Here is a 17,252-nt window from a genome sequence, read left to right as displayed (position 1 = left end):
GTGGCAGTTACCCAGGGTTCATCACATTGCCTTCAGTTCGCCATCCTCTACCCCTTGGGAGGGGATCTCATCCATTCTGGTTTCAGCTTTCTCCTCTAGGCTACCAGCTGTGATCTCTCTTGAGTTCCAATCCCAGTTTACACTGCCCACTGGATGATGGTAAGACCTGTTGTTATCTCAAACTCAACATATCTAAAGTTGATCTTCCCCCACCCAGCTTTCCTTCCTGGCTTCCCTTCTCTGTATGGGGCATGATATTCTCCTGGTCACCCAGACACAAGGGCCCCGTCAGCTATGACTCTTTCCCTTTCCTCCCACCTCCATGCAGGCACCAAATCCCATCCATCCCTGCTTTGGGATGTCTCTCTGGCATCCATCCCTTCCTCCCCTTTCCCACCTCATCCACCTAACCCTAGCTCTCAGCTCTGATGGCTGCAGCAGCTTCCTGGCTGGTTTTTCTGCCCATAGTCTCTCCATCCTTTAGAATAAGTTAACTTCTGAGTCAAGACCCACCTCCACTATAACTTCTTGACCATCTGAACTGCTTTAGTACATCCTGCTTGTTCCATTGACTTCGCCAGTGCATCTTATCTTGCCAAGGGCTCTCTCTCCTATTGCTATTTAGCTTTTCACATTTTTCACCTAATGAGAAGCTCCTGGAGTTCTTTCTAGCCCCTGATCTGAGCTTTCCCCGGACAAGCCAGCATCCCTGGCACTGCACCCTGGCACTGAACACAACTGCTTCTGATTCCTCACTGTCTCACCTGTTTCTCAGTCTGGCCGCTTCAGCCCTCTTTTTTATTAACCAAGGAGTGGCCTCCACCAGAAAGCAGAGAATCCTGATTCCAATGCCTATAGGGACCAGCAGGGCATGAAATGGGTGAGGTGAGCCAGGTGTGTGCTGACAGGGAGTGGTGGGATGTAACCCCATGTCCCCAGTCCAGAGGGGTTGCTGCTACTCAGCTCTCTTCACTGCCATGAGGCCCAGTGTGGCCAGATTTTCCTGCTTTTCAAAAGAAACACCAAATTTGAGTTTTTATGGGAAACTTCCCAACTTTTAAAAGTGTGCAGACCAAAACACAGCTGCAGGCTAAATTCAGCCTGCAGGTAACCCTGGACATAAAGAGTTCCTGCTCTGTAGTTATTCTTGATGTGGCAGACAGCACTTTGGACCAGAAGTTCCTAGTTACCGTTATGTCAGTAATGAGCTGTGTGACCCTGGGTAAGTTACATCCCTCTCTGGGCCTCAGTTTACTTATCTGAACAATGAAGAATCCTATTAAATGATCCCCAAAGCCTTCTCAATATGGTTATTCTCTAGTTCTATAGCTTATACAAAATAGTAATTTTAGGATTTCCCTGTTTAGGGAAATCCTGTTTAATTGAATTGCCTGGTTAATGAGATTTACCCTAAATACACAATGAACATAGATAACCACATTTCAAAGAACTAGAGTACAATAAGTCATTGGTTAACTGAAATTCTCCAGGGTTAACTGGAAAATCCCCTTTTAATCAAGCTTATTGTTGAAAGACTTTCTAAAATACCGGAGTTCAGTTTCCTGCCTTTCTAAGCACAGGAGATGCAGCAATGCTGGGCAGGCAAGGGGAACTGTTGAGTCAATGTCTGGATGGCCCAGCCACCTGGGCTGAAGGGGGCGGCAGCAGAGCTGCTGGAGGTCCTCTCAGGCCACCAGCCAGGGGGCTGCTAAGGGTCAAGGACCAGCTGGTTGGGGCCAGAAGATCACAGCACTGAGACCTCACCAGCCTCTTTGCAGGACTCGGGCCCTAGGGCTTAACATTCACTTTGGGAGCATATCTCACTCATAAGCTGGGAACTTGTTGAAAACTGGTACTGGTACTGGCAGGGATGTGTGTTGAGGCTGAATGTCACGACATAATCCAGAGTGCCTTCCCTCTGAGAAGAGTTAGATTTGGAACCCAGCAGATCTTAGTCGGAATCCAGACTCTTCCACTTCCTAGCTGTACGACTTTAGGCAAATGCCTCAACCTTTCTGAGTTTCAGTTTCCTCGACTACAAACTGGAGATAACAATACTCATTCATGGACTGGTTATGAGGGCCAAATGAAATCATGTCTGCTAACCGATTGGTAAGGAGTTTGGGATTTAGTAAGTGCTGGATAAGGGGAAATAACTATTTCATTAGGAAGTAACAGCTTTTATTGTTTAAAATCCAGTCTGATTCTCCAGTTTTTTTTTCTTAGTAGGGTTAACAAAAGTCAGTATCAGTCACCTTCCACTTTCCATAACAGACCTTTGAGAAACTGTTTATAGAATCAGATGTCTCATGCTCCCGCCTCCCTTTCATTCTATGCTATTATTCTGAAATATAGACACTAGCTTTAAAATCAGAAAACCAAGATCTTGATTTTGCAATCATTATACTAATCATTGATTCAGTCAAGAATCATCCATGGATGGAAAAGTTTGATGAGGGCAGAGTATTCACAGGCTTAAAGGATCTCCTCTTAAATTACTTATTAATTACAAAGGGAAAAAACAGTAACTTTACAGTGGAGAAACCTGGCAGATACCTCCTTAACCAAATGATGCAAGTTAATGTCACCAATCCTGGGACAGACATCATTTTGGCTCCTGATACGATGCACTGAAATGCACAGCATCACTTCTGTGAGATTCCTGCCAACAAATGCCTAACTTGAATTTGGTCATGAGCAAACATCAGACTAACCCAAGGTGAGGGATGTTCTACAAAATGACAAGCCTAGATTCTTGAAAAACACCGATGTCACGAAAGAAAAACAAAAGCTAAGGAACTGTTTTAAATTAAAAACTAAAGATATAGAACAATTAAAAGGAGTTAAAATTAAAAAGAATGTGTGATCTGAACTGGCTCCTGGACTGGGGAAAAATAATCAAACATAACATTATTGGAACAATCAGACAAATTTTAATATGGATTGTACATTAAATAGTAGTATTATATCAATTTTAAATTCCCTGATTTCAATTTTATGTAAAAGAATGTCCTTGTTCTCGAAAAATTCACACTGAAATATTTAAGGTTAAAGAGGCATAATGTCTGCAACTTACTCTAAAATAGTCCAGAAAAGTATAAGCATGTAAAAATGCGTGCATAAGCGTGTAAAAACACATGCAAGGAGAAATATTAAAACAAATGTAGCAAAATGTTCACATCTGGTGAAGTTGAGTGAGGAGTATAAAGTTCTTTGTACTTTGTACTAATCTCGCAGCTTTTTGGTAAACTGAAATTATTTCAAAAGAAAAAGGAAAAAGAAAAAGAAGAAAAAGTGCAAGCCAGGGCTTCGTTAGTGCCAGGCACAGGGCCTCACGTCATTTGAACTGCAGTGCAGTGAAGTAGAAAGAGCCCTAACTTGGAGATGAGGTTCAAACCCAGCCCTGCCAACTGCAAGATACTCTGGACATCTGTCTTCACTCCAAAGTGTAAATAATGCCTTTTCCTTAGGATCATCAAGAGAACTAAATGAGGGAATCTATGTAAAAAATCTGGCACGTGCCAAAGTATTATTCACATATTCTACAAGTATATGCTGCCAAGGGTCCAGAAGTGAAAAATACAAACAGAATTCTTGCTCTCGGGCAGCTTATACTCAAGTCAAAAGGAGGAAAATAAATGACTAAATGAAGGGCAGACATATAATTACAAACTGCCATAAATTCTATGAGGGTGATGGAGTGTGGCAGGAGCGACGGGGAGAGATGGGGAAGCCTACCACTTGTAGGGTGGTCAGGGAAAGCCTTACTGGGGACATGCCACTTAAGCTGGGCTTGAAGAACAAGAAGGAGGGAGGGCTTGACAGCCTAGATGGTGGGAACAGCAGGAGCAAAGGCCCTGAGGTGGGTAAGAACTCGGTGTGTGCAGGAACTGTGACTTTCTCTCCTCAGCTAGAGCTTTTATAACTCCTGGTATGTTCCTTAAGGGAAGGGTCAGCATAACACCCAGCACAGATCGGACATTTGGTATCTGATGAGTGAATAAGCAAATGGGTGCCTTCGGTTTCAGCATTTGCCGTGAAGAGATCCCCCTTTTCCCAGCCCTTAGCTGCACCATGTAGTGAAAAGGAAGGAGGCTCCCTCTGACCTGGTAGCTCTGGAGTTTTCCTCTCCATGGGCAGTTTGCTTAGATCACAGCGCAGGAAGGGACCCCAACAGTCCCATGCTCCCACCTCTCGTGGTCGAAGGAAGAAGCCGAGGTCCAAGCTCAGGACAGACTTGCCGGCCCCACAGCCTGCCTTGTTTATTTGTTCAACAGGTTTGTTCAGCCATGGCACAGCCTGTCCTAACTCTGGAATATTTAAAAGATGAGCCAAAAAATCACAGAAAAATGGTCTGCTCTTGGAGCTTAGGGGAGGGGCTGCCACGGTGGGAAGCAGGGTTCAGCCAGCTCTGGCACACAGTTTTGGCTTGTCCTTTGCTGTCTTTTTCCCTCCTGCCCTTGGGAACCAAAGGGACTCCAACAGGATTTCCTGCCTCAGTTTCTCCAGGATCATGATGTGATAAGACTAAATCACTCAGTTGTAAGATCCCTAATTCTAGTCTCCACCCTCATTAGCTCCATTGCAAACCCCAGCTTCTACTAATTTCTGAGTTCAAGCCACAGCCTGATCCACTTAATCAGCCCAGGGATGGAGGTGCTGGGCCCTGCACCTGGATGGTTCTGCCCCCCTCTGCCTACAGCGACCTCTTTCTCTCTGCTTGTGAACTCTTGCTTATCCTTCAAAACCCAGCTGTTATGTCACTACCTCTAAAACCTTGAACTGACTCCTCCAGTAGTCTGCCAGCTACTCTTTAAATTTTAAAAAGCCCGACCAGGATAAACAGGATAGCTCAAATGCTGAATTGCTTTGCTTTTGTCTGACTGGACACTAACTCAGTGTAGTCATGCTAGTTATTATTTCGTGTGGGTCAGAAGCACTTATTTGCATAAGTTACATAAATATTTGATTACAAAAGCCTTGGAAATGGTTATCTTAAAAATGCAATTTGTTTGGCTGACAAAATAATTTATTTAAACATTAATTAGGTCCAGGGTAGTAGAGGGGGTGGGGTAAGAATGACAGAAGGAATCCCAGTGGTAAAAAGGTGACTCTGTATGACTACACTGGTTACAACAACTACTGTGGATACGAAGATCATGGCGACCAGTAGCGTGGTTACGGGAAAGTAGCCAGGCGAGGTGGTCATCAAACTAGCTGCAAACCATACTAAATTATTCCATTTACAACTTATCCCCAACAGGTGGTGAGGCAGTATTTTCCAAATTGAAGATTCATTTGAAGGTGGCTCCTGCCACCTGCTAACAGCAGTTCAAACTAAATTTTTTCTATCATGCACCTGAATGGAAGTATGATGTTGGGTCTCTCTGAAGTTTAATTCTGAGTTTTCATTAAAAGAAATTTGCTTTCATTGTTTTCTTAATTGCTATGCTTCAAAATCAGTTTGTGTTTTATGCCCTGCCCCGCACTGCAGAGCAAGTCTTGTGCTAAAAGCCCAGTGTGACAGTGTCACAATGTAGTAGTGTTTTACTGGTTTTTTAATAAATCCTTTTGAATTAAAAAAAAAAAGGTGACCTGAAGGTCCTGTGCAGCTTTTTGATACACATGGCTGCTTCATTCCCCCAAAAGGCTTGGTACACAGTAGGTGCTCAGAAAATATTCATTGAATACTGTGAATGTGTGAAGATGTAGGAGTACACGAAGATGACACAGGGGCCACTGAAGCCTCTGTCAACCCTAATTGGCTGTCCCATGGGGACCAGACCAAGAACCAATCCAGGAGCTGTCCTAGTCTCAGGCTCTTTTCCCCTGACTGACAGACATGCCAATCCTTAGCGTTCACCCGAGTAGCACGAAGACTGGTCAGAACCGGTAACAAGGTTGTATATTCTGGAGCCCCTCCAGGGAGCAGGGGCAACAGCCTGGATTCCAGTGCCCACTGCAGCCCCCTCTGGCCCTTTGCTCCAGGAAGCTCGCCAAGAAGCGGAGTCTGGCCAGTTGTGGGAGGTGCTGCTCTCCTTCACTTCCAGGATTAGCTCAGACCTTAAAAATCGCAGCCTGGCGCCTGCTCTTCTCATGACAAGGAAAACAGTAGATGTCAGAAGCCTCCTTAGGTATCTGGAAGAGAACAGCTCCTTCTGCTCCCTCCCTTCCTTGTATGAGGTCGTTGACTCAGGATGACAAAGCAAACAGTGACGTGTTGGGACTTGTTCCCAGACTGATTCCAAGATTTCTCCAAAAACCTTCCCCATCCTCAGAATGGCAGACCCAGGTGTGGACAATAAACTGAACTGGACTCAGTCCTTGGGATCTGGGAAATGGACACTAGCTTGGAAGGCATCCTCTGGGGTGGTAAAAAAGAGGTCCTGCATAGACCTTGGTAAAACCTGGAATCATGAAATTAGCACCACCGGATCCTTGCACAGAGCTTTTCCAGGCTGCAGCATGCTTTCATTTATCCTCATTTGAGTTAAGGAGGGCAAGAATTATTTTCTGACTTAGCAGATGAGAAAACTGAGACTTACTGAAGGTCAGTGACTTAATCAGGATTACATGGCTTAAGGGTCACAGGGCCAGACTTGAAATTAGTTTTGTGATTCTGGTTACAACATCTTCCCACCTCACCACAGTTCCTTGAACTTCACTCACTGTAGACCTGCTTCACACTTTGGGTCCTGTTGCATCTCACCACACTGTTACTTACTTAATGTTTTTCTCTAAATAAACTCACTTTAAAAATTGATCTCATTCTAATATATAACTACGTAACAATATGTATGTGTGTATTTGTATACATAATAACGTGTCTATTTATGTGTAACTGCTAAAACTAAGCATTTTCATCCTCCTCCCCTAAAGTCAACTCTCATAACGCCAGGGATACTAGAGCACACTTTGGGAAACTGTCCAACTGTCCTCCACCCTCCCTGCATTACTAATCATGGACCTTCACAGGCTGGCAGCCAAGTGGCTGCCCTTGTTGAAATGCTCACCCAGTAGGATCACTCAGGACCACCACTGTCGTTGTTAGGGCTGTGCCTCCAAATCACAGAATTACTGAATCAGGGAGGGTAAGAGAGAGATCATGGAATCCAACTCCTAAGGGGCAGAGCCTCAGACAACACTCCCACTCACAGTCCTAAAGATTAAGGGGGCACCATTCAGAGACAAAAAGAGGAAGCAGGTGTAGTGTTTGCTCTTGAAACTGACAAAACTTACAACAAACAACAGAAAACTAGAAGGAAGAAGCAAAGGATCTGGAATCGGAGAAACTTTAGACTTGGTTCCACTATGATCTTGGCATTGGCATGCCTTTGGACAAGTCACTTCATGTTTCTGAGCCTCAGTTTCCCTAAACAGAGGTGATAATATCTCTTCTTTTTACCTTTTAAAACTGACAGGAAGTTCGGATTTTCAAAATGAGTGTGATATATCAAAATATCAAGTACACCTTTATTATATACAATTTTGTCAATTACTCCTCAATAAAGATAGGAAGTGAGGGGAGGGATAGGTGTGAAAAAATCCTCTGTAATAGACTGTAAGTAATGAATAGGCAATGCCCAAACTCCTGTATAGAATATTTGCATTGCGACTGGAGAATGACTTTCTCCAGGTGAAACTAAGCACTAGAAACAACAGGCTGGGAAGAGATTTGGGGAGCACCATCTGGGCCTTACCAGACCTAACTTGCTGCTTCCAGGTCTTTGCCTGCAAAGACGTTGTTCACCTGAATCACCTGCTGCCCTGAACTCCTTCAGAAGCCTGCTTTTCTTCACTGATTCTTACTATCTTCTGCTTTGAAACATTTGTCATCTAAAAGGCCCCACTTGCAAGTTGCTGCATAGTGATAGGTCTTTACTGCCCTCTTGTGGCCATTCTCTGTCACAGCTGCATTGACTTGAAGGGGTGTGCGTGACAGTCTGAGGAAACCACAGCCAACCCTCAAGATCAAGATTTTCCAGGGCCAGCAGAGGACTTAAAGCCCAAATTAAAGCCAGCTGCTGGAGTCTGGAGCTCCTTGACGGGAAGAGGTAGTTCTGCCTGATTTTGCCCCAAATAGGACAGGAATCCAGGCTTCTATCTGCATTAACCCTGCTAAAACGGTTAGTTCCTAGATTGTCCAGCTCGTCTGGAATAAGCTCTGGAGATGAAAACAGCTCTAAGGTCCCTTCTCTGCCCAGAAAACCCAAAGGTAGGGAGGGCCAGGATTAGAAGCTGACCTCCAACCCTGACTCATGTAAAGCAACAGTTAAGTGAGCACCTATTTTGTGAACTAGTAGGTGCCACGGGGTGCAGGTGGGGTATAAAATAAGATAGTGTCTGTCCCCAACTCATAATGTTCATAAACATAAATAAACTAAGCATACATATAATTAACAGGTATCAGGCCATCTGAGCAAGGGCTACCACAAAAGTAGAAATAAAATGCTGTAGAGCTGGTGGGGAAAGAGAGATTAGTGACATCCAGGTGATCAGGGTTTCCTGAAGATAGTGAGACTCAAGCTGAACTTTAAAAAAATGGGTAGAATCTTCCCAGCAGACAGACGTGAGCAAGGAAGACCACAATGACACTAATAACAACTACATTTTGGGGAGTGGATTATGTATGAAGCATGGCTAAAGGTTTTAATAGATAGCTTCATGATACTATGAGTTAGCTATTATGTTGTCTGTTAAATAGACAAGGAAACCGAGGCTCAAGGCCATGTACAGCAAGGTTTGATGGAACATACAGGAAGAAGTAAAAGAAAAAGTTGTGTTTGGGGCAAATAATCTATTATTACCAGAATATCGGGTACACTTGGTCAAGTGGCAGAAAGGGACAAGGGCAGATGTGGATGAGTTATGATGATCCAAAAGTAAAGGAACCCTATGATAAGGGATTTTTAAAGCCTCGAATGAATTTGGATAACGGAGAATCTTTTGAGATTTCAGAGCAAAGTGTTCTGCTCAGTGATCATTTCAGGATAACCCAGATGTGTGGAGGAGAGCTTGATGAGGCAGGGACAAGAGGGTGGGAGGTGTGTGAGGAGTCATGAGGCAAGGGGAGCTTGGGTCAGGGCAGTGGGCAATGTAGAGGAATGAATCCTAAAACCTCTACATGGAGAAACTGTTAAGACTGACTTGGGGGACGAAGAAGGTGGAGCTACCCTCCGTGGAAACCACTGTCCCCTCATCACATGCTGAATCCTCAAACCTGTCACCAATGCCAGGTCCTCCTGGGGAAGAAAGACTTCTGGTCTCACGTGGAATAGAAGTCTCAGTCCCATCCGGGCTGTGGTTGTGCTAAACCTCTAAAATCAAAGCCAGGCAAAGCCTACTCAGATTGCCGAGAAGAAACCTTGAAAATGGTTCTCTGCCCACAACAAGTGAGGAACCTCAGGATCAAAGAGCAGCCTGTCACAAGAACACATCATACCAGTTTGATGCTGTGACCCACCCTTCAAAGGTTAAGGAGACTTATATGTCATTTCCCAGCAATTCGTCAAGCCTGGTTTGGTCTAGGCTGTTTGGTCAAACAGGGTTGAACCAAACCTTGTATGGGAACTCAGCCCCACCAGGGGTTTGGATTCCTGCTTTTGACTGCCACAGGGCTGGCAGGCTTCCTTCTGGCTCCTACACTCAGGAAGCCGTCCACAGCTGCTGGTCACTTGTCACACCCTATCCGGGAGGTGGCAGCATTTCAATGGCAAAGCAACACATCCCCAGGCTGTGGCTAATGGCTTCAAAGTTTGATGAGAATGTGTCATATTTCCCAAAGAGCTAACTCCATCCAGTTCCAGTGAAGTAGTAATGGGTAAAGGCTTGGGCGACAAGGAGACAATGGGACTTCATACTTCCTATCCTAGATCGGGACAATTCCGGGAAAAATATTTATAGCAGGCAGTCAACACTTACTACATATACCAGGCACCGTGAAAAATCCTTAGAAATTTCCTAAAGCAGTCAAAGAGATTTGTTTTAATGTTAAATACATACTCCTGACCTTTTCTTTCCAGAATGCTGCTCACTGTGGCACTTACTTTACTTTTCCCCGAATAAATGAGTACCCATAGCCAAGAAAAACTTTGTTCCCAATACCAAAGATATGAAGGTCAGCTGTCTAAGACAGAGGTCTACCTGCAAAATTCCTGCCTGTCACTTGGTCTTTAAGCTCACCTGACTCAGATTCACCCAGTAGAAGACTGAAACCTTTCTCGGGCCCTCTTCTGAGATCCAGACCTCTGTATCTAACTGCTTTCTGGACATCTTTACTTAGATGTCTTGAAGTTCATCAAGTTCAACTTGTCCAAAATGGACAATTTCTCCACCTCCACGTGGTCCTCCTCCAGCGTCCTCTCATCTCAGCAAATGATGCCATTCCCCTATTCAGATGTATAAGCCAGCCAGCTGGGAAATCACCCTCCAGCCTTCCTTCCCCATCACTCCCAGACAATCCATCACTCGACCTTAGCCATTCTACTTGTTAAAATATTGCAGGGACCTCTTTTCTGTCTTTGCATCTCAATCTCCACTTAGTTCAAGCTGCCATCATCTTTCACCTGGACTTTTGCAGCAAACTTCTGACTGGTCTTCCTGCATCCTCTCACCCTCTTTCATCCTTCCTCTGCACTGTAGCTTGAGTGTTCCTTTAAAGACGCAAATCTGACCGTTTCACCATCACTAACACCCCAGTGGCTTCCCATTGCTGTTTAAATATGGAGGCAGATATGATACAGAATTCCTGGGAGGCCAGTAGAGCTGTCCGGGCACACCTTGCTTACAATTAACCAGTTGTGTTCTTGCTGTAACAATGTTTTTTGTAATGACTAATAACTTTCCTTTTGTTTCTATGAAAAGGAGAATGGATCACTTTGATCTCTGGTAACCACAAAACTACAACCCATATAGTTCACGAGGGGATAATTAGCCCTTTGAATAGAAACTTTTCAAATATCTTAAAGATATTGTAAGGAATATCTTGTGCCAGATGAGACACTGAAGATGAATTAGCCTAGAGCTGGGGTTAGGCCAAACCTGGCCTGCCACCTGTTTTTATCAGTAGATATTTACTGGAACACAGTTACACTCATTCATTTGTGTATTGTCTCTGCCATCTGTACCCCAGCAGAGTTGAGTAGTTGTGACAGATTGTGTGGCTTGCAGAACCTAAAATACCTGGCCGTTAATAGGAAAGTTTGGCTGACTCTGCTCTAGAGGTTCTCCACTATGGGCTGCACGTTAAAATCACCTGGAGTGCTTTTAAAAGGGATCACCTCAGAGATTCTGACTAAATTAATCTGACGTGGATCCAAGCATTACAATTAAAAACTTTAAAAATTTCCCTAAGTGATTCTAATATGCAGCTACAGTGGAGAATCGCTGATCTAATCCATCTCCTCTCTCACAGACAAGAAGTCAGCCCAGATGTCAGGATTTGTCTCCTTTTTATAATGAATAACAACTACCAATATCTACAAAGCCCCGTGAAGCACAGCCATCGACATGATCTCATTCGATCCTGGAACAAATCTGAGGTTCAAAGAGCAGGAAGCATTACTGTCCCTGCTTCACACATGACAGAACTGAGGCTCAGGGAATTTAAGTCATATCCCCAAAGTCCTATTTAGCAAAGGGAAGCTGAGACTCATGTGCAGGCCTTTTGAATAAAGTGCACTGACCACTAATGTTAATTGTACAAGCTACACATTTATATTTTATTTTGGCCTCTGGAGTCCTTTTTGCCTTCAGGGTCTCTAGACACAGGACCAAACCCACTGCTCTCAGAACATTTAGAAACCTACCTCCCTAAAGCATTCTACACTCTGTGGAGCCTCTAGGACTCCTCAGGGTCATTCTGAGGGTGGAATGAGGAGAAAGGGATTGTATGCATGAAGGTTTGTGTGTGCAGATCCAATCCCCGTGCCCTCATTTCAACCAGAGCAGGCATATTTTTAACCTGTTCTAGTATTAGGATCCCGTATACAGTTTTGTTTGAATAAAGAGTTTCACCCTTGAAGACCACTGATCTGGCTCAGACCTTTATCCACTGTTTTGAACCAAGATAGCACGGTTACTCTGCTGCCAAATTGCTGTCACTTTTTACATCGTCAACAAGTTCTTCCCTGTTGGTCTAAATGACGTGCAAATTAACAGTCTCATAATACCAATACTGGTACTGTTTTTTGAGAAATCAAAGACTTATTTTTAACAGACCAGACATCGGTCAGGGTAACTGAAGCTCCTCGTTGCTGCTTCCTGCCCACCTCATGCATCCAGCATAATCCATACTGGGAAAGCACCATCCTCATCCAGTCTCTCTTGCTGGGCCACAGCCTTCCTCCTGCCTGCTCACTATGTCTGCCTCCAGCCCAGTCCTCAGGCTCTCCACCCTGCTTCCACTCTTAGGTTTTCCTTTCCTATGAAAGTGAGGCACTAATGATGGGGAGAGGGGAGTGTGGGTTGGGAATAAGACATATTCTTGCATTTCTCCAGATTTCCAGAGAGGAAGAAACTTTTATTCCCCTCTCTACAGAGGTAAGAAGCCCCACAGTGGGCAAAACACATCCAGTTTTTCACTCTATGACCTTATTTGCACCTTTCCACTGGAGGAGAGACTAACCTGATTGGTCAGAGTCCAGGATATTCAAAAGACTGACTTTTTTCTATCAGGATTGGTACCTGACTGCATGAGGTGTGCTATGGTCTGACCTGTCTCCTGATAAGTCAGGGTCTGTTCTCAAACCTGGCAAAAGGATTACAGTGAGAGGGAGTAGGAGGCCCCACTGTGTATCTATTTGTAGTTCCAAGAATGACAGGGACACCAAGGGTCACATCCATGGCATGGCCTCATCTTTCAACACTTATTTGAGGAGAAAACTATCAGTGAATCTTAAGAGTCTAACTGCCAGAAGCACCCCATTGCTCAGGAAAAGTATAGTCCCTAAAGCTTAAGAAAGACATTGTAGCCTTAAATAAACATGAGACATCTTCACCTTCTTATTTTAATAGAGCCATGTCTCTCATGTTACTAACTCTCAAAAAATACGGTTCCTTTTTACATACATACACAAACACTTTTAAACATAAATATCAAATTCAAGAGAATCAGATAGGCAGATAAATTTAGGAAGCAAAGAGCACAGAAGAAAAGGCCAGTCACCATATTTTACAAATGATCACCTGAACTCCTTCTCTGGACATTCAACTTGACGTATTATTCAAATATCCCATGTCACATGGTCCACAAGGTCTTCCTTTGGGATTTGGAAGCAATCAATAGCCATATTTGTCATTAAGATGGGTCCTGCCATCTCCACTTTGGCCTAGATCAGAGTGAAAAGAAAGACAGACATTCACATTTCCAAGTCAGGAGGGAAGAGATATCCAGACATCAGTGGACCAAAAGGTAAAAGACTTTCTGTGTACAACTTCAAAATACAGTCCTCTTTTTACCTCTACCCTAACACTTATTAGCATATAAAAAGCAAACATTTCTAGTAACTAAATTTCTATTAATTATTAGTATATTAGAAACCCAATCCATAGAAAAGCAACCTGTGATGAGCATATGGAGAAAGAAGCATCTTATACATTGCCTTAACAGTCTATGTAGGAACATAAACTAGTATAATCCCTACAGAATGCAATTTATAGTATCTTAAGAAAGTTTGTATCTTTTGATCCAGTTTGTTAACTTTTATGAATTTTTTTCTACAAGTGCACCTACCTCTACACTTGCAAAATTACATATTAGAGGATACTTACTGCAGACTTGCAAAAGACTGGAAACACAGTAAACATTTATTGAGGGAACTGATTAAATAAGTAAGATAGATATACTTAAATAAGTAAGATAGATCCATACTATAAAAAAGAACTATGCTACCATTAAAAAAAAAAGAAATCTATAAGTACCTATGGAAAGATTTCCATATGGTATTAAGTGCAAAACAGTAAGGTATAGAATATGCTTCCATTTGTGTAAAAAGAGCGGTGAAATATTATGTATTTTATTGCTTTCATAGGCATTTTACATAATACATATAAGAAATTATAAGGAACTAATATTTGGTTGTCTTTCGAGGAAAAACTGAGCAGCTAAAGAACAGTCAGAAGTTTTTTCTTTTTCACTTAACTGTAAATTTAAAATACACGCAAAAGTGAAGAGCAAAACATAACGAACCTCCATGTACCCAGCACCCAGCTTTATCAATGTGTGGCAAATCCTGCTTCATCTATTATCCCTCCCCTACCTTCCTTCATCCTCCAGCACTGGATTATTGTAAGACAAATCTCAGATATCATTCCATCTGTGAACATGTCTGTACATATTCCTAGAGATAAGAACTTTTTCTAAAAAACGTAACTCAACATCACTCACATTTTTAAAAAATTAACAATAGTTTCCTAGTATCATCAAATAACCAGCCAGTGTTCAAAATTATCTGACTGGCTTGTAATTTTTTTAATACTTGTTTGGTTGAATAAGGATCCAAACAGAATCCACAAATTATATTTGGTTGATATGGCTCTTTGTATCTTTTAATCTACCTGGTCCTCCAGAAGGGAGATTTTTCCACTATATACTCTTGTAAATTTCTTATTTTAAACCTTAAATATATTACCTATTCAGAAACCTAATCTTAGAGGAAAAGAAAAGTAAAAAGATTCTACCTTCAGGTGGGACCCACACACAGTAATCTGGGTCATCTTCTGGATATTTTGAGGAAAGTGTTGGCGGAAGCTACAAAGAAAAGTAGGTTATTTAATTCAAAAGAATTTTAACTCTTAAGAATTACTGTCCCTATCCCTATTAGCAAACAAAAATTAAGAGAGAACAGTTTCCATTAATGATTTTGACATAAAGTAACCCAAAAATGGGGGAGCATTCATTCTTCGAACTTTGATTTTTTTCCAAAAAGTCTCAACAAGCTGATTTTCAGCCAGTGAGACTGAAATGATCGTTTTTTAAAAGGGCAGTCAACACAGGTATGAGTTCTAAATGATACAACCCACACAGAGGAAAATGTGACATTTGCCTTCTGATCCAGGTGCAGAAAAGAGTTAATGTAGCAAGCCTGCCTGCTATCCTTTGAAAGGCCTCTTTGCAAGGTTGGCCCTTAGCTGGCATCTCGGAACCTGGACTTTGGGAGGGTTCCCATTACTCTGACAAGAGATTTCTAGCAGAGAGGGTAGAAGGCAGCTGAGAACTCTGCCAGGACAATCCCTCTTTCAGAAGAGGTCCACAACAAGGGGATTCATTTTTACCTCGAGAGAAGTGAAGATTATGACTGAGGTACTTACTTTGCCGGGGCCAGGAGCTTTCTTTTTCTTCAATTCATCTCTGCTTTTCTCATTTTCATTCTTTGACGCTAATTTATGAAAAAGAAAATAAAGAGGTGACAGCCATTTCAGAAAGATAAAACAGAAGAGAAAAACTCCTAAGAGAGCATTATAATTATTGAAGAAAACTTGCCACAATCTAATTCTCAAAAATTCCTTCTACTATTATAAAGACTATATAAAGAGAACTGTCCCTTTATTAATAACCTTAGTTTTCAGATCCTATGCTTGAATTTAATCACACCTTTTGAAAAGGTAAAGGAAAATGGGGCTGATTTTACTACTTTACAATTTAACCATTACAGTTAAAAGCAGTAGAAAACCAGAGGAAAAAAAAAACCAGTCCTTTTAATAGGCCAAACTTTCAGCCAATTTATTTCAATAGTGCTGGAATCATGCCCATGATAGGCACATACTCAACTCCAAGAGACATAAAATTGCAGGGGGCTTTGCACGGACAGAGGGAAGCATGCAGGCATTAGGTGCTTTGTGGGTCAGGGAGTGGGGAAGCCCAGGGAAGAGGCTGAGGAGGAAAGGAAAGGCAAACGTGCTGGCACCACACATGAACCTCTCATATATTCCATCTTTGCCCACAGCCCTGGCAGCGGCATCCACCTGGTGTCTGTGCCCCTCAGGGCACCGCCACCCCTCCTCCCTGACACCAGCCGGCTGCCTGCGGGCGGAACAGCACCCGGGTCCCTGTGCTACTTGCCTGAGGGCTCCTCACGTGATGCAGCTGTTTCACTGATCTCTTGATAATCTTTATTTTGTTTCACTTGGCTGAGTTGAGACATGTTTTCTATAAAATGCAGAACCAAAGCATATTGTATTACTTAATTCGTGGTGGGGAACCAAGAAAACAAAAACAAAAGCAAGAAAAGCTAAGTACATACGTAATCATCCAGTTTTACCATCATTAGCTTCAACTAACCTTAACTAGGTTTTCAATAAATACGCCTCCAGATGTCTAACAGAGAACCGCCAATTGTCCAGCTTAAAAACTGGCCAACTCTTGAGGTAAAACTTTTCAGTGATACTTACCAAAAGCTTTAAAAATGTACATATTCCTTGGCCTAAAAATTATACTTCTAGGAACATAGTCAAAGAAAATAATCAGAGGTGAGCACCAAGATTTATTATATACAAGTATGTTTATAACAGCAAAAATTAACAAATAACTTACATGCATAATAATATGGAGTTGATTAAATTGATTAAGGCACATGCATGTGATGGGACACTTTGCCCCTTATTAAAATCACATTTTAAAAGAATATTTTAAGGCATAGAAAAAATAGATTATAAAATAGCATGTACAATACAATCCCAATGTTTAAAAAAAAAAAAAAAGGCCTGGAGTAATCCTTAATCAGCTGCAGATATACTAATTCAAGTATCTTATAAACCAAATTTTAAAATCTGCTATTTTTACACACACATATTTACTTTGGTCCCCTAAACAAACAAACAAAAGAACCCTACAATACTTAGTGCTCCCCTAACATGCTGACTGTTTATATATACCCCTCACAATGTATGGATCAAAGACCACTCAGAAAAAAGTATGTATAAGCACCTTTTTTTGAAAAAGCCAAGCATCGTGCCAATAACTAAACAAAGGAAAATGCAAAAACAAAAGATTTACTTCTCACAGATGAGGAAACAGTAACTTTTCTATTTCTCGAACAACTGAAGGTGAGTCAAGAGGTCTGCATAGCAGGCCTGCTGTTTTTACGTGGACAGGCCAGCTTTGTTTTGGAAGTCCACATGCACACATTCCCACATGATTTAATGCCAGTGTTTTTTTGTTCCTCCTCCAGCTCCCTATTTTCTGTGCAGTCTTAAACTTAATGTAAGCAGCTTGGCTAACCTGCAGGAAAATAACCCCTGCAGTAAACAAGGGT

The 17,252-nt window shown here is 42.3% G+C and overlaps 1 protein-coding gene across 7 annotated transcripts in view; it reads right to left on the bottom strand.

Moving 5' to 3' along the window:
* Positions 1-17,252, bottom strand: part of SLC4A1AP (solute carrier family 4 member 1 adaptor protein) — a 78,672-nt gene that overhangs the window by 45,808 nt on the left and 15,612 nt on the right. For 6 of the 7 annotated variants that reach the window (XR_012499273.1, XR_012499278.1, XR_012499275.1 and 3 more), the window contains exons 11-14: positions 16,061-16,147; positions 15,310-15,377; positions 14,680-14,749; positions 13,186-13,328 (exon numbers count right to left, since the gene is read on the bottom strand). Coding sequence is in view for 1 of the 7 variants with exons in the window: in XM_010948462.3 (XP_010946764.2) it covers positions 13,279-13,328; positions 14,680-14,749; positions 15,310-15,377; positions 16,061-16,147 (275 nt within the window). In the remaining 6 variants the exon portion in view is untranslated. Of the gene's footprint in view, positions 1-12,993; positions 13,329-14,679; positions 14,750-15,309; positions 15,378-16,060; positions 16,148-17,252 lie in introns of those variants that run through there. The other variant, XM_010948462.3, reaches the window with a different exon arrangement.

This window comes from Camelus bactrianus, chromosome 15, assembly GCF_048773025.1.
Source record: "Camelus bactrianus isolate YW-2024 breed Bactrian camel chromosome 15, ASM4877302v1, whole genome shotgun sequence".
In the NCBI taxonomy this organism is placed as follows: Eukaryota; Metazoa; Chordata; class Mammalia; order Artiodactyla; family Camelidae; genus Camelus; species Camelus bactrianus.
This window is presented reverse-complemented; position numbering and strand designations above follow the sequence as displayed.